Source organism: Anthonomus grandis, chromosome 12, assembly GCF_022605725.1.
Source record: "Anthonomus grandis grandis chromosome 12, icAntGran1.3, whole genome shotgun sequence".
In the NCBI taxonomy this organism is placed as follows: Eukaryota; Metazoa; Arthropoda; class Insecta; order Coleoptera; family Curculionidae; genus Anthonomus; species Anthonomus grandis.
Window position 1 is genome coordinate 27,382,365 of NC_065557.1, and position 24,089 is coordinate 27,406,453.

Sequence of the window (24,089 nt, forward strand, 5' to 3'; positions counted from 1 at the left end):
AGTTGAGAAAGAAAAATATGGAAAACGTGTCACATAACTGTGTGAACGGGTGAAATTTTTTTTTATGTGAACACATTCTCTCATTCACAGTTGGCCAATAGATCATTACTGTCGGTTATTTAGCAACAGAAATTACTTGGATTCTACTTCAAATATTTCTATTATGTAAACAAAATTCAAAACAAAACACAAAACCCAAAAAGGACCAGTGTAAAAAAATTGACATATTTAAATATCGTGGACGAAAAAAATGACTGCCAAATATATATATCTTCAAATAATGTGTAACTATTTGAGTATTTTTTTAAAGATGTGGCATGATTTTTACCAGTTTTTAATGTAGACAAATATAATAGACAGTCTAATAAAAAAAAAATTCCATTAACGTTTCAACGTGACATTTGCATTATGTACACTATAGTATTGGAAGTATAATCATTATCAGGAGGTCGTAATTGAATACTTGGAAGTATTTTAATTTTAGGACTTCTCCTTAATATTGAAAGGGTTTCTTCTGCGTTTCGTAAAGTTTCAGAAATATATTTATTATATTTAAATTATTTCGGTCAAAATTTAAATCTAATCTAGTCAAAATCTAAAACTTCTTTAGAATTATTGTAAAGAAATTAGTATAGTATTGTTTCTAAATCATTAATTTGAATTCGAGATGATGCGTCGGTATTAGTATTTTTTGAACACTTTTATAGGCAATGTCATAATTTGATGTGTCAATAGTCGTATTAAATGTTTTAAGTGATAAAGAGATTGACATGATAACAGTTGGATAAAAAAAGAAAATGTTATGTTTTTCTTGAGCATTTTTTTTTAAACATAAAATTTCGACTTTAGAAATTTTAGCAAAGTCTAATCTAAATCTAAAATCTAAGCTAATCCTAAAAAAGAGTGAAAAGTTTTTTACAAATTTAACTTTATATTTGGTTAATATAAAGTTAAATCTGTAAATAAAAATAAGTTAATTTTAACCTTTCAATATGTTCTTGAAAGAAAGATCTATATATTATAACATAATTTAAATATACTTATATTTCGTTTTGTAAAACTCTTAAAACATTAATTCATTAGACGCTGAAACGTAGTATGCATTTTTTAATCTGAAAGACATTCTTTCGAATTCGTAATGTTCGGTATCTTTGGAAATGCGATTTTATAAATGTCGTTATATGATGAATATGAAATACATTTCTGAATCTAATGTAGTTAAATATTGAACTTTGTTCCAGCTTAAATATCAGAAATATAAGGCACTAAAAATTTATCATCAATGATTGTAATTTTCGATAACCAGTAACTATTCTGCATTACTTTTTTCCACCAATTTTTTGGATACCATCGATATTGGACTAGAAAAAGGCGAATTTGAATATTGAATTATATTTTTATTTAGCATTATATTTTTTTGTTGTAACTTTTGTTTTATAAATTTCTGGAAATATGTAACTTTTAGCAAAAATTGGGAAATCATTGGTAAGATTTATTTTATATTTAATTTGTTGAAGAATGTTAAGGGTATATCCTCCGAATAAAACATGCCTACATATATTGATAACAAAATGTACGATTTGCATTAAATTTTTTAAATTATCTTTTAATTTATTATTGATTTCAAGATTAATCGTTATGGGCAATTTTATCAACAATAACCACACATAATTATGAATAAAATATCCCTTCTAATCAAAGCTAATACTCCCCATGTTCAGCCACTCATAACCTAATTTATTGATATGAATAATTAACTGCCAGATATTTAAAATATTCTTCATGGAAGAAGCAGTTCTAAGATTTTACATTTGAAATCACCTGAAAATATTTGCGAGTTACTATTTAAAATGTTTTTGAAATTTACATTCGAGATACTTCTTCGCCATACCTACCACTCGTGGTCAAACACACGCCAGAAAATTCTTTAACATCATAAGTCAACCAGTTCTTTTTGAAACAGTTTCTTAATTTTATGTGTTCAGCGGCTAATTCAGCCAATAAGAGTCCTTGCATCTTTAATTGTCTTACCCTTTGCTAAGTGAAAATTTTCAGCGGTTGGATAAATATTAGGAAATATATCAATCTTCATTTTTGATATTTCATGATTAGTTTTCGAACAAATAATTATAGAAGGGTTTGACTTATCCTTCAGTACGCACTTGTGAATATTTTCGTGGCTGAGAAGTAGGCAGCACTATGGAAGCCTTCACAACGTCACATTTCATAGACATATCGAGATTATTTATTATATGTAGAACCAGCAGTTTAACATCTAGTTCGGATTCCCAGGACACCCCGGTACATACATGTTGACGATTTTTGTGATACACATAACATAAAACAAGTTGAGAACAGATAATATACGAATTAAGCATTTCACAAATTTTAACAATTTTCGGTGCCCGATATCCAGCAAAAAAAAAACAATTTTTATCGTTTCGCGATGAACTTATTGGTAAATATATTTTAATGGCTTAAACATCAACAAGGCTTTAAACGTATACCTTAAATTAATAAATATGTATTATTAAAATGAAGCAGTTAATTTGCAAAACTCTGTACTTATTATACTTACCTATGTGCAAAATCAGTCACAAAAGTGATGTGATATATCTATCTTTCTACAAATCTCCCTAGGCAAAGGAAAGGAAAATTTAAAATAATAATTTAAAAAGTCGAAATACTATATTTATTGTACAGTGGATCAGACTATAACAATTTTGCTTTATATTAAATGTAACAAAAAACATAATAAAAATATATTGAAGATCTATTATTTATTTGCTCATTATTTTTTATTATTTCTTCAGTATTTCCATAAAAACTTAAAACATATGTCGACATAAGGGGCAGGTTGTTTGATGACTAGTGCTGAACCATTTATACTAAAACAAATAATAGAACAAATTATAATTAAATAAAAGCGACGTTTTCAGCCCTCTTCTAATGACGCAACTTTCACCATTTTGAGAATTAATAACTTGCACATAATACTTAAAATATAATGGAGCCTGCTGCATTTACTTTGTTAAAGTAAACGCTGGCGACATCCTTGAGGTAAGTTTCTAAATTTTGAAGATTTTATAGACGCTATTGCCTAAATTACCCTTCATAACAACGCCATTATCTTAAATGTAAGTGCTTCTTGCTTGTATGCCCTACATTTAAAATTATATTTACCATGTGCAATTATAGTTACAGAGTTCAGAAGACTTCTACCTAAAGAACTATATGGTTTTTTACTTGAATGCACCGGGTATTTGATGAAATTAAACTTAAGTTTGAAAGTTTTAATTAGATTTTTAAAAAGTTGTTTATATATAGGTGATCAAATTCGGCACCTATGTTAACTCCTTTATTGTTGAATATGCGAGGCCTTTTATGCCCATACAAAAGTTGCCAATAGAATAGATAGTAATATAATATAAAGGCTTTCTGTAAAAAAAAGTAACAAGTGTCTCAGAATATTGATAAAGAAATAAAAAATCTCTATAAATCTAACAGGAATTTATACGTTCCCTTCAACCGATAATTTAAACGAGATTTTCTGGAAAATCCTCATCCTGTATTCTGAGAAAATTCGTGACAAACAAAAAGTAAAAATGTTCACGCAACACATTCATTTTAATATTCTTGACGCTCAAGGTATAAATGTTTTTAATTACCTTAATATAGGCTGAGTTTTTTAAAGTGTTACAATGCGCTATGTCAGAACGGCTAAATTTTGTTTTACATTTTGGCGAAATTATAAGTATACAGATAGACACATATTATGATATGTATAATATTTGTTCCTTCACCCTCTTAAGAGAGGGAGAGAGACGGTTGCTTTCTTATTTAAAATGAAATGTGCTTTTTATTTTTTTTTAAATTAAAACTACGTTATATGTGAGTCTGTTTGCAAATTTTTAAAAGTGCTCTGCTGGTTAAGGAAGTATTATTAAATATATTTTAATCAAATTTCGAATATTTTAAACATAATTACAGCTGTTGCCATGGAAATGCTAGTGTTTATTTTTATTACAAAAAAAATTTGAGGTCTTATTGACGACTAAATTGGGATTTTTAAACACATTATAAAAAAACATGGAAGCGAGTTTCAATGTAGGGAAGCTGCAGTAGTGTCGGCAGAGAGGTTTCTGAATATTCCAAAATCTCATATGTGCTTTAAAAGATGCACATATGAGACCAGAAGTCGTATCAGTCGTCCAAGCCACGAGATCGGATTAAAACTTAAACAAATGAAAATAAGACAGTTCATGTTTTAGGAGCGGTAGCTATAATACAGTATTCCGTTGATAAGTAGAAAACTTTTATGGAAAACTTTAAAAAATATGGATTTTGCCTGGGAAAAGCATAACCGCAAAGCACTTTTACTGGAGAGCGACGAAATTGTTTGTTGGAGACGACAATACTTGAGAAGTATCAAGCAGTACCGCAGGGAGCAAAAGAAAGTTCTTTATCTTGATGAGACGTGGATTAACGAAGGTTATATAGTCCAAAAAATGTGGCAAGACAAAAATATAACCAGTGCTCGCCAAGCTTTCATAGAAGGCCTGTCTAGGGGTATTAAAGTACCTTCGGGAAAAGGAAAAAGACTTATAATCACACATATTGGAAGCGAAGAGGGATTTTTAAAAGAAGGTCTGCTAGCCTTTGAGTCGACTCGCACAGGAGATTACCATGAAGACATGAACTCAGACGTTTTCGAGGTCTATTTTGGTGAAATGATAAAATTTCTTCCGGCTAATTCGATGGTGGTTATGGATAACGCAAGCTATCATTCACGGCGAATAGAGAAGACGCCAACTTCAAGTTGGAGAAAGCAAGAATTTATCGATTGGCTGACTGCAAAAGGTATTGCGTTTGAAGCAAATTTGATAAAAAAAGAACTGCTGGCAATAGCAAACTTACACAAAACTCGTTTCATGAAATACGCCGTGGAAGATATAGCCGAAAAATATAATATAACTGTACTGCGCTTACCGCCATATCATTGCGAACTAAATCCTATAGAACTGATATGGGCGCAGGTAAAAGGATTTGTAGCAAGACAAAACACGACTTTTAAAATGAAAGATGTTAAGCTACTGTTTGATCAAGCCATTACGGAAGCGACACCAGAGAATTGGCGAAAAGCAGTCCAGCATGTAATTAAGCAAGAGGACAAAATGTGGGATCTTGACAACCTCATCGATCAGACAGTCGATCCTTTAATTATAATGTCAAGAGGTGATGACAGTTCGTCAGATGACGAAGAAGACTACAATCTATTATAATTTAAAATTGTTATACACTGTTCAAAAAGTGCCAGATCCAAAAGTGACATTTTCAACTGTTTTACTCTACATATTATGTTCAATAAATTTGTGAAAAAAATATATTATTCCATTTAAACAAAAGTAACTTTCTAAAATAAAATAGCATTTAAGTACATTAATTATAAGGTAAAAAACGAGTCCCAGTTGCACGCCTTTGGCGAACCGTTTTCAATGTTTATCAGTGGGTAACAATGGGCAAAACTCATAAATTGACCCAAAACCGGGTGGCACTACCTGCAATCAACGAAAAGAAAGAATTTTACATTGGAACTAATACCCAACTAAGGTAGTGGCATAAAATATTGGTGGATCACCAGGTACCACTTTTGCATACCTAATGAGGTTTTATTGCTCTACACACTTCTGAAATAGAGTATAACTATTAATTTTGAAACAAGTACCAGGAGGATTTTTCTGCACTAGCACACTAGCAAATGCACTTTTTAAAAAGTGCATTTGCTATTATATTATGACATCACTTAGACAGGTAGATTTAGATGTTTTCCGTGTTTTCTCTTCTGATATACGAAGCACAACTAAGATGGTTAAACTTTCAAAACAACTACCACCATTGCATTTTAATTATATAATTTATCGTTTCTAATTGTTGCCAAACTTAACGCGGCTTTTTTGCAAAAAAAGCAGAATTATAGCATTGTAATAATTTAATCTTAAATCCTTTAATTTTCGAAGGTTTCTATTTTAAATTATTAAGTATAACAAAATTGTAAAAATAAGGAGTTGTCATTTTTTTTACTTTATTTTTGCACGTCTTTCTTAAACAGCCTGTATCCATTCTATTGACACCTATTTCTGGTATAGCCGTGCATGCCAAAAGAATCAAAATATTTTACTTGTGTATCTCTTAAAGACGATGCCACATTTTCAATATTTTCCTATTAATAGTATTTCTATAATCCATCAATGTAATTCCCATAAGACAATTGCGCATAATGCAAGTTGTAACAAGTTTATATTTCCAATGAGTTAGTCACCCAAATAAGAATTTGCATCGGCTAAATTGTAAAAATAGCTTTAAGTTTTGATACTTAAGAAAGTTCAGTAAATATAATGCGTCATCGGAAACGGGCTTTATACGAATATGAACTTAAAAATGACTGTGAATATGGCAGTTACATTAGAAAAACATGTATTCCTTGTAACATTCTAACGAAAAAATGAGTGTTTTCGAAACCCTTCATAAAAAAAAATATTTTTAATAAGTATACCACATACAGTAAATAGACGGTATAACTTTGAATATAATAACCTCAGCCAACACCTGGTGGACTCTTATTTGCATTACAACCATAAAATCATATAATTTGAAAACAACGCATTTTCCGACAAAACACTGTACTACACTTTCCGCTTAGAATTTATTATGGACTACATGATTCTCCATTGTAACAGCAACTTAAGAATTTCTAACAGGTCAAAAATTCTTACCAAGCATGTTGAGTGAAACTTCTTTTTACAAGTTGAGCAGGACAATTTGGGTAATTGAAACGTTCCCGCATGTAAAACAGCGTAACAGATATAGCATTCTTCGACACCATCAAATTTCTTATCTAAGTTTGCATTCCAAAGAGAGAGACCATTCCATATTTTTCCGTTCTAAAATATATCAAATAATGTACTCTAATGGTTAATGTAACTGGCAAACAGAGTAAAATTAATCACAGAGAAGCGATAGCTTGTTTTTTTGCGTTTTGTACATTTTTAATGTTTTCGTCGTAAATTTAATAATTTAAAATAAAATCAAGGAAGTAGAACATAGAACATATAACTATTTGTCAATACAATCGCTTCTTTGTTTTTTTCTTGCTAGTAATTTAATAAAACTTGGGCTATACAAATCTTTCTTACTTGATAAAGCACACATTTTTGGAACTGTAACAACCATTGTTTTTGATTAGCTCCACTAATTTGTTTGTTATACGATACATTTGGACTGCCAAGAGGATAATTTGGTGGTAATGTTATTGTTAATTCCATCTGCGCTTCGTCTACGGTGTATATTGCCTGGATTTCTCTAATTGTTGGCATTACTTTAACCTAAAAAGTTATAGATATTTCAATATCTGTTATATTTTACGATATATTCCTACTGTATTGCAATGTTTTCCAGTCGGCTGTGTCGAGGTATCTTCGATTTTCAACATTTTGAATATGAAATAGTAAGCTAATCTTCTATGGACTATTTTAAGCACAAAAAATTGGAGGATGAATAATATTTTCTTTAATAAAATAATAAAAAAATCATGACAATGCGTACCTAGTAGTCTATCAAATAGTTATACTATAAATAAGTTTAAGTTGCGAATGTAAACAACTCTTATATTTTTAATTCTTGATTGTAAGACATCATTATGTCAGTTTGAAAAACCACTTTATATTTCAATCATAATAAATAAATATTAAAAAAAAAGCCTAAACTTAGTTTGAACCGAACGAGAACATGGCAATTTCTAAGAAAATATTTTATTCGTTACAGAACCTGTGCAAGATAAGTCTTCCAAAGGAACAAAGGATTCTCCTCCACCTGAAAGCCTAATAATAATCTCGTTTAATTTTTATGATTATTTTATTTGTTTTATTCATTTTATAATCCTAAAAAAATACTGTTCGATTTTCAACGATTCCTTTAATTAAATTAAATTTAAAATTATCTATCACTTTATGTTAAGTTAGATCCTAATTCAACTTGCATTTATAATAATATAAAATACCTCAATTAAAAAGTATATTTTCAATAAATATTACAGGACAAAAAAATCTTAAGATGCCGGACACAGAAATGCTAAACTATTAATGAGGTGAACCTCTTCAAATTATCTCAGATTTTTTTAACAGCACCAAAGTTGTAGGGTGACCAAATCATTTTAAGTAATTTCATTAATGCGCATAAAAACATACACACAACCAAAAACCTTTATTGTAATACACTTCAAAAACAAGCTTAGAGCTAGAGCAGCTCAGCTCATTACTCCAGGAGACCCAAATTCATATATCAAAATGATGCAACTTTTAAATCACTTTGGTGACCTTAGGGATTTATCCGCACTCTCCAAAGAGATCACGGATTTAAATTTAAATATTTTTTATCGATTTTTTTTAATCGACTGTTTAAATCTGATTTGAGTTTTGAATGAAGAAAAGGACACTATTAGCCCAAACTATGTTAATTGAAACCATGGTCCTGAAATCCTTCGATCGGGATTAGAACCTTTTTTAGGTTAGAATCCGCACATCACTTTTAGAAGCCCAAACCCGAATTCGTAGAAAAATCCAGCTTTCTTATTTTGAAACCGAACAAAAGACTCCGAGAGCACCGGTTTCAAGACCAATGAACAACCTAAAAACAAGACCAAATATTTCTAATATCGCTAAATGTTAAAATCGTAGTCATATGCAATAATGAATGTTGCTTCTACATAATTCGCAATCGCTTACAAGACTTTCAAGCCTGCCTAATAAATCCCTTTTTAATGGCAGTAACTATTCCTTCGTTAATAACAGTAACTACATTTCAGTAATGTTTATAATACATCTTTTAATTTTAATTAAAACCGTCCTTCGTATCAACCGGAACCTCTCAATATTTCCAACACCAGTAAGAAATATCATATAAATTTGGAGCACTTTAACAAGCGCAAAAGACAAATAAAACCCAAACAATTCCTTCCAACCTGAAATAAAAACTATCAACATAATTACCAAGAAGATGGTTACTACAAGCAGCAATGATCAGATTTTACAGTCTGATTATGTCTGAATTACAGTAATGATCAGCATTTTCTAACGTTTCCTTCAATCAGCCAACTCCCGGAAAAAATTGTCTCACTAATTGTCCAAATAAGACCCACCCAGTGTCAGAAATTTAATCGCAGATACAATCATTAAATCTAGATAACATGGATATCCACCTGAATTTTCCAGAACAACATTTTCTCTTTAACCCTTACTCACAGTAAATTTAAAAATGTGTGTTCAAATTCTTAATATTAATCAATAGCGTCATAACAAATTGCGCACTCGTTCGCGTACCATTCAGACTTAAAAACGCTCCCTCCACCTTTCATCGAGGACAAGAAATTTCTCGATATGTATCAAAAAATAATTGATAATTTCCTTCATATACCGTAGCGCAATTGATGCAAAAAAATATAACAAAAAAATTAAACATATAACAAAATAGTATTTGTCGTGTATACATTATATCGCAAATTTTCTATTGATATGTTTGGTCTATCTAAAATCAAAAAGCATTTTATTAATGGAGGAGCTTAAAACAGCCGAAAATTATAAGATGTGCTAAAGTCGCTCAATACGCTAAATTTTTAGGAAAAATTAAGCGTATTCACTACGGCCGTTTCTAGACGGGAATAGACAACTTAAGAGTTAAAAGTATATTACAGGAAGCCACTTAATCCTTGCTTCGAGAAAGCCACCTTTAACTGATAAGATCATTTGTCAATGCCATAAAGAGATGATTCTTGGAGGTATGAATATTACTTCCGTAAATCTAGAATACTTTAGAATTATTCAAGGGCGTTAACGAGTAAATATTCTTATGGGCCAATGTTTAAAATGTCGGCGATTAAGAGGAAACGGAACGAATCTTTCACAACACTCAAGAATTGCCGCAATTATTTGCCTTAATGAAAAGTTGTTCAGTTCCGCTCCAATACAACAGGTCCAATTTTGACACACGATGATGGATGAAAACAGATGATCGATGACCACTGTTGGCAGTATACAGTGGAAAATTCGAGAAAATTTAATGACAAATTTTTTTTAGGAGAATTTCCGTTAGCATTTTATCTTATAAATGTTTAGGTCACAGGTTTAAAGAAAGGAAATATTGTATTGCTGTATAATCAACATGTTACAAGATTACGATGGAAGATGGTTCATGTTACAGAGGCTTATAAAAATAGTATTTTTGCAATCAAAGCAATACTGTGCATGTATATAGGCACTACACGCGCAATACCCCACACACGTAATATACGTACTAGTGTGTAAAGAAATGTAATATTTTTGAATTCTTCTCTGATATAAAAAAAAAATCGTCTGCCCTTTTTTATTGATGAGAGATGTCATCTAATTCTGTGGTTTTTTAAAAATATAGATAAATAGAGGTACATCTAATGTGGTATTCAAAACTTTATGGCGTCTAATGGAAGCAATATATTAGCTATAATATAAAAATTACTGTAATATGTAATCTAGCCATTACCAAACTTACCTTTAAGTTCTTAAATGCATTTTGATTTTGTAAAATAGTTTCCATTTCTGAATAGCAGATATGTGGTGACACATGTAACTCTGTTATTTTCTCAACAACTTGTGAAGTTTTTACATCCAAACCAGACCACCACTGTCGTACTAGTGCTGGAAATTGCTCGAGGGAAAATTTATAAAGATAACGCGCTAGTTTTTCGATTGTGTCACTCCCAAAAAATGTATGGTAGCACTGCAAGTCTATTGGATTGTTCAGAGAGTCATCATGTGCAAACTTTACATCACCTTGCTCGATGGTTTCTACACCCATTAATTTAAATATGTTGATTAAAAATTGATCAAGAAGAGAAGCACTTCTAAAATTAAAATTAATGTGATTCAACTATCTATTTAATTATGTTTTTATTGACGGCATAGTTTTTATTATTTATTACTAAGCAATACTTACTTTAGCCATTCAGCGTATTGATAACGTAATTCTGGAGAGGCCTGTTGGAACAGGTTTAAAAGTACATCCCATAATAGTAAGTAAGCAAGAGTATAGGTAAACGAGTCGTAGGACGGTTCCACTTTACAGCTGTCTTCCCCAATACTAAAAAATAAGTATTTTTCTTTTATTTTTCTTATAAGCATGTACACTGGAGACCAGAAAACTGTGGGATTTTGAGTACTTGTTAGAAATTGCCTTAGAACCTAAATCCATTTAATATTTTAAAGGAATTAACGTTTTTTGTACAAATATTAGATGCATTCCAAAAAGAAATAAATATTTAAATTCGAAGAGATTAAATGATTTTACGTAAAGTTTTTTTTTTGGGAAAAACTAATTTATTAAGGCAATCAAGTTGTAATGAATATAAATATAAATATTCAATCAGAACATTTATCTTTATCTGATAGCTTAACTAAGCTTTTAAATAATGCATTAACAAATATTGATATGAACGTTTAATTATTAAACTCACACAACCAGCGTGGCTACTTAACTTACCTCATATAAATTATCTGTCTGTGTATAGTAGTCAAAATTAAGAATTTTCAGTATATTATACGTCTTGGTACTACCATGATACATTTTTTTTTTTAATAATTAGCGGAAATTTCTTCTACTTCGTGGAACCCTTTTTGTGAGTGTAACCGTTGCGTCTGAGTTTTGTTTGGTTATTTAATGACTTATAAAAATATATATTAGTAAAAACAGTTTTTAAACTTCTGAAGGAAATAGAATTTGACGTCACACAAATACTCTACTTTTTGTCGTTAGTAATTACAAGGAATATTAAGAACAAATATGAACGTACCACAGTAAACAAAAATTAAATACTCTAGAAAATTTGAAAAAAAATTGAAAAAAAAGTTGAAAATTGAAAAAAAAGTATGAAAAGTTCAAGTAAAATAACCAATAAAACAAAGAATAATTTTTTACAATTTTTGTAAATAAAGCATACAACTTTCACAGATTATCCTTAAATATTTTCCATTTAAATCCATACTGCTTCAGATGTTGATTATATTTTATTGTGAAAACAATAACTAAATTTTAAGCATATTTAGAAAAATATATTTAAAATTTTCCAATTCCAAAGTTGCCATCGAGAGCTTGCGGCAACGGAAATGAAAAATATCTTGATATCGACATAGATTTTAGTATGACTGGGAAAAACAACAAAGATTGTTATGGCCATAAACTGTTTTTATTAAACCAACTTGTTCAATTAGGTTTATTGAAATTCTATAAAAATGCCTAAGCAGTGTTAAAAATCAAAAACAAAAAGTAAGCAAATTGCAAAACTTAGTAGAAGTAAGAATTTATAGTTCAGATTTTTAATGCATACCATAGAATTTGGTAAAATTTCCAGTTCATGTTATGCAGATTAATTTGTTTCGAGAATAAAAATTAAATAGATAATAACATAAAGTATTATGCTACCTACAAACTATGTAAGTAACGTCGTACTGCCAAAATAACAGTTTTAAATTGTCAAATTGATTAATCGATTTTATTAAAATTCTTTTCTACTTTTTCATCAATTTAAAAGCCTGTTAAAAATAGTTTATATAAGTAGTCTAAAATAAACAGTATAAAATAATATATGTAAAACTCGACAGTCGCCATTGATTGAAGTTTTTCTCAGAATATCTTTTTTGTCCATTTTTGTATGTTTCGTATTTATAACTGTTTTAAATCTGGTAAATGTCTTAATCAGCAAAATTTCAAAAAGTAGGACATCCAGAAAGCGAAAAAAACAACTAAAAAAAATATGATGCTTGAGAAAAAAACCAAGTACAAAGATCTTGTGTTTTTTTGGGCCAAACTTGATTACCCATTTTATCATAATAATCAACAAAACATATCCAATTCTTGGTTTTGTTATAAGAAGTTCAAATTGCATAATATGTTAGCGCACCGCTAAATCATAATTGTTAAAATCTATTAATCGCGCATGTACTACACATATTTGGTATATTCTGGGCACTTTTACCAGCAAGGTAAAAAGCAGAGACAATTGACTAGCAATCGGGTTAAGAACGACGTGAGTGCCGGATCTAACAATTTTACGAAACCTAAAATAAGGACCTTTTAATTTGTATTTGGTTGTGAGAGCAAGACTTATGAAGTTGGTAGTTATATAAAGGGACGTCCCTATCTACAGTGAAGACAGAAGACCATTGGTAAGTGCCCTTTACTTCAAACATTTAAAACCATGTGTGTATGTAACGTACAATTCCTTTGAACCATATCATTTACTAAAATACAGTCCACTATTACATTTTCTTATTATATCTTCATGGTTGTGCGTTAACATTTTGGTCCTTCGAGCCGGATAAAATAAAAAAAAATAAAATAAAAAATTAAAAAATTAAAAATAATAATTGTAGTCTCCAAAACATATAAACAAGTTTTTTTTCAAAACTATTCTAAAAATTTTACGTAGTGTGTAGTGCAATCCGTACTCCGCTCAAAGCGCTGCGCGCACCGGTACTCGTCATTCGTTCGTTTCCGATCCTTTCTGAATGTCTCTCAAAAATCCGATCACCGCTCGTCAGTGACATTGAAATTTATTTTAGACGAGTAAATTATCATCCCGTGGCAGAAATTGTCCCGCGTTTTACTGCATTTCACAGTCTCGACTCCGGTCAATTCGCACCGCGAGGCTCTGCATTTAAGCTTTAGTATAGTGTAGCAGATTTGATCCCAAAACTTATTTATTTCCTTTTCGCGTACTTTTCAAGTGACTTATTTTTATTATTGCCTTAGATTATTGGTTTTTATGGTAATTTAAGTAGGTATAGCTATCAAAAAAAAAAAACTAGGGAAAAATTAAAATAAAAAATTTTTATTAAAGAAAAAAAAATGTCTTTAAAAAAGGCAATTCAGAAACGAGATGTGCTTACTAATAGCATAGCTGAATGTCATCGTTTCGCTAAAGAGTCTGAAAAAAGTCCGCAATACATGGAACACTTTAAAGTTAGGTATACCGATTTGGATGAAATTTATGAAAAATTTGGAGAGTACCATAATTTTGTCATTATGGCAATCCCAGAAGATTCTGATGAGGATTATAAAACTCAAGACAAAATTCAGAAAGATGTTGTGAAGAATTATTACGAATGTAAAATGATTTACAACAAACTTTGCTTGCAAACCGATCAATCTTCTTCCAATGTTGTTCGAGTTGAATCAAATGCTAAATTGCATAAATTAAGTGTGCCTACCTTTAAGGGTGATCCGAAATTTTGGCCAACATTTTTTGATTTGTATAACCAAATTGTTCACGACAATGATAACATAGGCAATGTTCAAAAACTACAGTATTTATTTTCTTTTCTTGAAGGAGAGCCTTTGAAACTGTTAACAGGCATTGCTATCACAGATGATAACTATAATATCGCATACAATAAATTAATCAGTCGTTATCAAAATAAACGGCTTATGGCTTCTAATGCAATTCATGCAATAATGTCAGTTACACTAAGAAATGATAGCTCGAAAGAACTAAGAAATTTGATTGATACATTTTCAGAGTCTTTAGCAGTCTTGAATGCTCTCGGATTTCAAACAAAAAACTGGGACTTTTTACTGTTTTTTATTCTACTAGAGAAAATAGATATACCTACAAGAACAAGTTTTGAAATAGAATTTAGTCAAGTTGAAATTCCAAAATATGAGAATTTATATTTATTTTTGGAAAATAAATGTAAAGCTTTAGAGTCTTTGCAACATTCTATATCTAATAAATCTAACAAACCTTTTTTTCAGCCAAATACCAAACAAAATATATACCCGAATTTCAAATCCAATAATAAACCTGCTACTGCCTTTTCAGCCTACGTATCTAATAACAATGCTTTACCTAATCCTAACATTAAGTGTTTTCTTTGTAATGCCTTACATGTACTTACAAAATGCACAAAATTCGCAGAACAAAATTCGCAAGATCGCCTTTCATTTGTTAAGCAGAAAAAACTTTGTTTAAACTGCTTACACCCATCTCATTCTGTTCAAAATTGTTCTTCAACATATCGTTGTAAGACATGCAATGGTAAACACCATACATTAATTCATATGTCTAAAAATATTTCTGAATCTAATGCTTCAAACCTACCCTCTTGTTCTACTACTAATTCTGCCACAACCCACCAAACTAACGATAATCTAAATACCCATTGTGGTAATACCTTTGCTATTCAAGGTACTGTTCTTCTAGCTACAGCTGTCGTAGAGATAATGGATGGTAAAGGGAATTATCAACCCATAAGAATTTTAATTGACAATGGCAGTCAAAACTGCTTTATCTCAGAAATCTGTCTTCGCCGTCTTGGTCTTCCAAGGCGTCAATTTACAACCTCAATTTTTGGTTTAAATCAAATGTCATCCTTCACTTCAAAGGGCATAGCTCATTGTACCATAAAACCAAAGTGGAAAGTTAATCCTTTATTGTCGTTTGAAGCCATTGTTGTACCACAATTATGCTCGAGCATGCCTTCATTTACTTTACAAAACGATGAATGGAAACACTTACAAGGGCTTGAACTTGCTGATCAATCCTATTATATTTCTAGTCCAGTTGATTTACTATTAGGGGCCGAAGTTTTTACTGACATACTAAAAGAAAAGAAAATTGTTGGCCAAGTTGGTCAGCCTACGGCTATTGAGACCGTCTTCGGTTGGATTGTTTTGGGGAAAGTAAACAATAATTCTTGTCCCTCGAAAACGACTTCTTATTTTCTTCACAACTCAGAAGCTCAACCTCTTGAGTTAATAATGACCAAGTTTTGGGAACTTGAAGAAATCCCTTCCGCTCCTTTAATTTCAGGGGATGATCAAAGGGCTGAGTTGATTTTTAGCCAAACTGTCAAACGGACCTCTACTGGTCGGTTTATGGTATCCCTTCCTTTTAAAGAATCGGAACCAGACGTAGGAAATACTTATCCTCAAGCCCTCAGAAGATTTTTACTTCTTGAATCCCGACTTATAAAAATTCCTGAATTATACAATTCTTACTCAGATTTTATAAATGAATATATTCATCATGAATATATGACTCTTATTCCATTTAACTTGCCCAAACCAAATATTTCGTGTTATTTGCCACATCATTGTGTACTAAAACCGGATAGTATTAGCACTAAACTCCGTGTTGTTTGGGATGCTTCGGCAAAGGGTCCTAAAGGTCTTAGTCTTAATGACACTTTGCTACCTGGTCCTAAATTACAAAACGATTTGAGTTCTTTATTACTTATTTTCCGTCTTTATCCGATAGTTTTCATAGCCGATATAAGACGCATGTTTTTACAAATCCTGATAACCCCGGAACATAGAAAATTTCAAAGAATCTTGTGGCGATTCTCAACAAAGGATCCAATTCGCGAATATGAACTCAATACAGTTACTTTTGGAGTGTCTAGCTCACCTTTTCTTGCCATAAGGACCCTTAATGAACTCGCAGAACGCGAAAAGGAAAACTTTCCCAATGCAAGTCGTATTTTAAAACAAAATACATATATTGACGATGTTCTCGGATTTAGCCCTTCTATTTCTTCAGCCCTTGATCTTCAAAGGGAGCTAATCGACTTATTGAAATCTGGTGGATTTCAGTTGGCCAAATGGGCCTCAAACTGTCCAGAATTATTAGCTGCAGTCCCTGAATCTGACCGCCAAATGTCTCTTTCTTTTGACAAAGAACAACCAAATTTTATCAAGGTTTTAGGCCTTCAATGGCATCCAAAAAGTGACATATTTACTTATCAATACAAACCACATGAATCTGAATGTACAAAACGTACTATCTTGCAGGTCATAGGAAGAATATTTGATCCTTTAGGTCTTCTTTGTCCTATTTTATTATTAGCTAAATACATTATGCAACAACTATGGCTCTTAAAAATAGATTGGGATGATACTCCTCCAGAACCTCTAGTAAAGTTATGGACCGAGTTAAAATCTGAACTTCCCCTGTTATCAGAGTTTAAACTTCCAAGGCAAATTAGTCTTGCAAACAGATCTTGTGACATCATAGCCATATGTGATGCGTCTAACAAAGGTTACGCCGCAGTAGTTTATTTTCGGGTAGAAGGTGGTAATCAAATTTCTGTATCTTTGGTTTGCGCAAGGTCTCGAGTAGCACCAATTTCAAATCGTCAAACTCTAGCTCGATTAGAATTACTAGGCGCGGTTCTTTTAAGCAATCTGGTGAGTTTTGTCATACACACCTCTTCTACTCATATTACCGTCAATAATATTTATGCCTATACTGACTCCCAAATAGTTCTTGCCTGGTTAAACTCTCCTCCAGAGAGATGGCAGACCTTTGTGGGAAACAGAGTAAATCATATACAAAAAATAATCCCCTCTTCATCTTGGTATTATATTCCATCAGCTATTAATTCAGCTGACTGTGCTTCTAGAGGCTTAACAGCTTCTAAATTGATCTATCATGATTTGTGGTGGAAGGGCCCTGCTTTTCTTTGGCATCCAAAAAGTAGTTGGCCCGATAGTGTAAGGGATCTTCCAAAAAAGGATTTTAGCGCTGTAAATATGGAGGAAAAACGCAAGGTTTTTACTACGACTGTTGAGAATCATACTTTGGATCTTCTTATCAATAAGTTCTCGTCATTACCTAAAATTCAACGCATTTTGTCATATTGTCTCAGAGTAAAAATTAATTTTAAGAAAAATACTACAAAATTGTATAAAAATCCGAGTCCAGATGAAATGTGGAAGTCTTACTCTGTCTTAATTAAACATGTCCAAACTTCGTCATTCCCTGATCTTATTTCTAAACTAAATAAAGATGTTCCTATTCCAAAACCTTATCGAAAACTTTCACCATTTATTGACAAGGAAGGAATGCTGCGTGTGGGTGGACGTCTTCAAAATTCAGACTTACCCTACTCTGCCAAGCATCCTCTCCTATTACCAAAAGTTCATCCCTTTACTAACCTAGTTATTGAGTATACCCATAACCAACATTTGCATCCAGGCCTAAAAACCCTCCATCATTTATTACTACAACAATTCTGGATCATTTCTGCTAAACATGTCATACAAAAATTATTATCAAAGTGTTTACTTTGCTTTAAAACAAAACCAAAACCATATCAGCCCCCTCCAATGGGAAATTTACCATTTCATCGAATCAATCAGTTAAAGCCATTTTCTCACATAGCAATCGACTTTTGTGGTCCGTTTTATGTAACTCCCTATCGTTACCGCGGTGCAAAGGTTTTTAAGTCATATGTTTGCGTTTTTGTTTGCACAATATACAAAATTATTCATCTGGAACTTACAACGACCTTATCTACAGAAGGATTTGTATCGGCTTTTCGCCGATTTATTTCACGACGTGGCACTGTAACTGATTGCTGGAGCGACCAGGGCAGTAATTTTATAGGTTTTAAAAATCAACTTGTAGAATTTTCCAAGGAAGCTTCAGAGAAACTTTTAATTCGTTGGCACCTTGGGCCTCCTCTTTCACCTCATTTCAACGCGTTGGCAGAATCGGGAGTTAAGAGTTTTAAATCCCATTTTTTAAGAGTGGTTGGAGACCAAAAACTGACTATTGAAGAAATGTCAACTTTAATTTGTCAAATCGAGGCCATTTTAAATTCACGTCCTCTTACGGCACAATCTACAGATCCTAATGATCTCTTTCCCTTAACACCTTTTCATTTTCTAACACTCGAGCCTCTAAACTCTGGAATCCCAGACCCCGATTTAAGTCATTTGAATATAAATAGACTGTCTAGATGGCAACTTATACAAAAATTACACTCTGATTTTTGGAAGAGATTTTCTTTCGAATACTTAAACACCCTGCAACAGCGCCACAAGTGGTCAAATCCATCTACTCCAATAAAACTTAATGCTTTAGTTTTGATTCAGAGCGATTTAAAATCGCCACTAAAATGGCCTCTCGGTCGCGTTATTGAACTGCATCCCGGTGAAGACGGACAAATTCGCGTGGCAACGGCTAAAACTTCAGTGGGTAATTTTAAGAGACCAGTTATTAAACTGTGTCCTCTTCCTGAAAATTAACAATTTATTTAGTCTATAAGTCTTACCTATTGAATTTGGGAATTTAATAGGGAATTTTCAATAGGTAATTTCAGAATTTTATTTTTTATATTTTTAGTTTTACATGGGTATACAATATGCTGGTGTTTGTTGTTTATTTTTCTGTTCGAGAGTATATTTTTTCCCACTGAAAACACTGTGTGTTTTGGCGGCCGATAATGTTAGCGCACCGCTAAATCATAATTGTTAAAATCTATTAATCGCGCATGTACTACACATATTTGGTATATTCTGGGCACTTTTACCAGCAAGGTAAAAAGCAGAGACAATTGACTAGCAATCGGGTTAAGAACGACGTGAGTGCCGGATCTAACAATTTTACGAAACCTAAAATAAGGACCTTTTAATTTGTATTTGGTTGTGAGAGCAAGGCTTATGAAGTTGGTAGTTATATAAAGGGACGTCCCTATCTACAGTGAAGACAGAAGACCATTGGTAAGTGCCCTTTACTTCAAACATTTAAAACCATGTGTGTATGTAACGTACAATTCCTTTGAACCATATCATTTACTAAAATACAGTCCACTATTACATTTTCTTATTATATCTTCATGGTTGTGCGTTAACATAATACACTATTAAAGCCACATTTAGAGTACACTTCTGCAATATAATCTCCTCAAGATGATTGTAACAAAAACTAAAATTGTATGCAAATATCTTATTGTATATCAGAAAAAATAATTCCTACACTTATATAGAAGTAACTTACTTTTACGAGGCCTTTACTTTTCTGACTCCTAAACAGAGGAATAATTTAATCTGTTTTTCAAAAATGGTAAATTTCAAGTCCAGTTTTGCAAAGCTCTTGTTTTTAATTAATGAAGAAAAAGAAAGTAATTGCTTCAAAGATAGCAGTAAAAATACCCTTGCAAGTCATCTTAGATAAGAGCCACAATTTCTAATTGCATCTGGAACGCATGCATTATTAACAACGCAACCTACATAATATTAAACAATTATTTAATTTAAAAGGCCCCTCTGTACAACATTCCAAATGATACTATATGTCTATAGGAATGGGTTGATGAGTTCATACAGAGTGAATCTGTTTCTTTTTATAAGCCCCAGGATAGTTTATGTGAGTAAGGATTTTGAGAGGGTTTTGGAAAAACAAATAAATCTGCATTTACAGGAACAGTCTACTCCCCCTGTTTTTCAGTCTGGATTTAGAAGGATTACAGTTGCGAGACTGCTCTATTGAAGGTAATCGATGATATTCTTGAAGCCTCCGATCTACTAAGATATTGCCTCAACTTCGCCGTTTGTAAGAATTTGTTTTACATTTATTAAAAAATAAAGTCTTTACTATTATTATTATTATTTGCTTAACAATTTTGGAGAGACGGCTTATGTATGGATGGTACACATTGTTAAAATTGTCTGAGTTATCTATTTTCCTAATTTGTTTATATGTAATTTAGAATGAGGACATTCTAATAGTCACTATGATAAAGTAGTGGTAATTTTTTGTAACAATTAAAATTTCATTATTATTTCAATGTGATATGCTAATTGTCACATTCCAGTAGCCTGTCATTATATTTGGTGATGTAAAAATTGAAAGTGTTTCTGAAAATTTGAAAAAAATAGTTCTATTTGCAAAATCTTACAATATTAATATACATATACTTTGGTAATAGGTATTTGAATATTTTACGAGGTGTAAGGAAGTGAGCTTTCCAGGACCTCCTTCCCAGAGGTTAAATAAATACTAAAACTAATTATTATTATTAAGTATTTTTTTTTAGAGCTAACTTTGGTGATGAGAAAATTCAATTACGTATTATTTTATTCTATTTGTTAGCCTCCTACAAAAACAAAATTATAACAGAAATTATATCTGTGTAGTGTTATAGTAGCTTACTACTTATTTTAAAAACTGCTTAGAGGCAATTTTAACAGAACATTAGCGTAATTTATCTTCAATTCTGAGTGTAATTCATGTAATTATGTGATTATTTATAAATAACTAAAAATTAATAAAACAAAACCAACTAAAGAATAAGTGCGCGGAAAAAATAGCTCTAACTGACTAGACTCGGGTTGTGAGTGCTTACCAATCCAATCTAACATTTGGCAATGTCAATTAAATACAACTAAATGACATACAAATTAATTTGCTCCAGAGACATTTAAAAAGTCTATATCACACTTTTTGTTCACAATATTACACTCGTCTAATATAATATTTATTGGCGAATAATCAGTTTTCTTGGTGGTAAATAAGTCATAACACCAAAAGTCAAAACACGTGTGATTTGTGTAGTAAAACTTAAATTGAGAATATAAAAAATTGCAAATCCCTTTATGTCACTTTTCATCACAATTACTAATAAAATAATAGACAAAATGACTACATGTCAGGAAATCGACCAAAAGAGACATCGACATACTGGCAGCTTGCCTGGAAGTATTTTGCAGTTGCTTGCATAACTGCAAAATTTCTAAATCGATTACACGAGAGCTATCTACTGACAGCTATCCGCTTGTCATTAAAAACTTTGTAATTACCTGTAGAACATTGGGATGCAACTATTATTTATTTCATGAGTCAGAATTTTGATAAATTTTTTATTATAAAAAAAGAATGAAACCCAGCCAAAGTTTCAGCAGTTAAATCTAGTACTGTTCCAAGATATAGAAAAAACTACTGAAAACACTTCTTAAGACAAATATTTAATTACTTACTTGAAATCTATTAAAACACTGTTAACAATGTCCTCAATTTCAATCAATTTTTCTTTAAATTGCTCAAATATTAATCCATTCTTATGCGGCGTGGTTGTATCCACCGCTTCGCCATCTATTTTCACTAAACCTGGTACTAATGCTAACAACATTTTATATCCCCATAACTGTAAAATGGTCTGTGAATTCGTAAGTAACGAGTTGCTAATTTTTAGAAATTTTGTCCATTTCGGTACGGTCGCAGTACTTTTAAATATATAGCCATGTTTCATGTAATCCGTCACCGGACCAAAACTTTGTAAGAGTGGTAGATTGACTAAATTTCCAGAGGGTATTTTAAAGTGTTCTAAAAATTAGTTTTGCAATTTTTCTATATGGTATTTCAATGATAGTAGAAGTGGTTAATACCTGCTAGAAATATCCATAAATGTGCAATATCAGAGTGCACTCCATCATGAAGAACATCATCCCACTCATTTAAGGAGCTCACATTAATGCTTTCTTTCCTAAACTCTTCGATTTTATCACATACAGCCAAATAAAGGTTAACAACAGACACTAGTAATGCCTGATACTAAAGGAGAAGCGATATTTACATATTTTAAAAAGAACTATAAATTTAATACTTTTCTAGATTTAAGATTTACCTCTAAACGATCTAATATTCTCCGCGCATGTAAACAATTTGACGTCCATGAAGCCAATGTTATAACTATAAAATCCCATGAGCGTTGAACGAAAGGGCAATCTTTTATTAAAAATGTAGCGATTTTCACTGATTTGGTAACTTCGTTTGTCTGCTCCCAGTCCATGTTTCTAAAACATATTTTAAAATAAAAATATGGTAAAATCTTGTAGTCTTATTTGCTGAAAGTATTCTTTTAGACGCACTAAGTTACTATTTCTAGTGCTTACAAGAAATAAAATAGAACCAAAAACTGATTACATTTAAAAGACAATAACTTTACAATACAGAGGGTGTTGCAAAATTCGGTGCAAATATTTTAAGAGCGAGTTAAGTTGGCGTTAAAATAAGACTTTTCTTTCGTAGAAACATGTATCCTAAATTGCTTCTCCTCAGAGCTACAGGGCGCGCAAATTGCCTAAAGAAAATCGATTATTTGGAACCGTAACTAGAATTATGCATCAATTCTTTTGAAAATTTGCATGTCCCCGTTTTTTGGGCGCTCTTTTTATTTTTCGTCCCAAAAATCGTGCAAATCCAATTCTAGGGGAGGATATAGAGGACTTACTATCTACTAACTCTTCTGATATCTTATGAGAAATTTAAAAATTTTGCAATACCATCTAGTTAGCCATGAAAAAATCTAAAATGTTTGTCTCTTGCATTTTTTCCATAGAATAAAGCATTTGCGGGTTTTCTCGCAAATGCTTAATTCTATATGCATTTTATCGAAAAAATGCAAAAAACGATAATTTTAGATTTTTTTATGGCTAATTAGATGGTGTTCTAGATTTTCAAATTTCTTTTTGGATACATAAGATATGGGCCATCATGAGGGTCCTTCCCTGAATCCTTCCCTAAAATTGGGTTTACAGTATTTTTGGGACGGAAAATGTCAAGAGGACCCAAAACAAACGAGACTTGCAAATTTTCAAAAGATTTGACCCATAACTGTAGTCCGTGTTCCAAATAATCGATTTTCAAGCAAATTGCGCGGGCTATAACTCTATGGGATACACTTAACACTCTTTAGGGCACATATTTAAAAAAATATATTTTCACTCCAATAATACGCTCCTCTTAAAATATTTCCACCGAATTTTGTAACACCCTGTATTTACAACAATAAAATAAAACCTTAATATCTCCAATGTTAAGAAATATTTGCACTTTAAAATTACAGACGACAATTTTTTTAGAAATGCCTATATCATATAATATATACAGGGTGTCCATTTAATATCGCGGTGCTTGATTGCGGCTTAATCTTGGAACGGAAAAAACTAAAGACTAGAAGGAATATTAATTGAGTTAGAGCGGCTATTTTTTTAAATTAGTTTGGTTGATACAGGGTGTCCCAAAAAAGCGTGGTACATAATTAGATTTTTTTTTTAATGGAATCATCTATATTTTTTTTCCGAAATGGGAGCCTCATTTGACTTTCGCTTTAACACTAAAATAGTTTTTCCCTAAAATGCGACGTTGTCTAGTTATTAACAACTTAAGAAACTTTCACGAAAATTATTGTTGCACTTAAATTCTAATATTTTGAAAAATCTTG

At 31.5% G+C, this 24,089-nt stretch overlaps 1 protein-coding gene across 1 annotated transcript in view; it reads right to left on the reverse strand.

The window, feature by feature from the left end:
* Nucleotides 1–2,669: 2,669 nt before the first annotated feature.
* The window catches only part of LOC126742887 (E3 ubiquitin-protein ligase listerin), a 51,515-nt gene continuing 30,095 nt past the window's right edge, over nucleotides 2,670–24,089 (reverse strand). The window contains exons 11-18 of the mRNA XM_050449737.1: nucleotides 22,491–22,659; nucleotides 22,252–22,417; nucleotides 21,844–22,189; nucleotides 11,023–11,166; nucleotides 10,579–10,930; nucleotides 7,194–7,382; nucleotides 6,774–6,941; nucleotides 2,670–2,888 (exon numbers count right to left, since the gene is read on the reverse strand). Of these exons, the coding sequence (XP_050305694.1) occupies nucleotides 2,829–2,888; nucleotides 6,774–6,941; nucleotides 7,194–7,382; nucleotides 10,579–10,930; nucleotides 11,023–11,166; nucleotides 21,844–22,189; nucleotides 22,252–22,417; nucleotides 22,491–22,659 (1,594 nt within the window). The 3' untranslated portion in view covers nucleotides 2,670–2,828. The remainder of the gene's footprint in view (nucleotides 2,889–6,773; nucleotides 6,942–7,193; nucleotides 7,383–10,578; nucleotides 10,931–11,022; nucleotides 11,167–21,843; nucleotides 22,190–22,251; nucleotides 22,418–22,490; nucleotides 22,660–24,089) is intronic.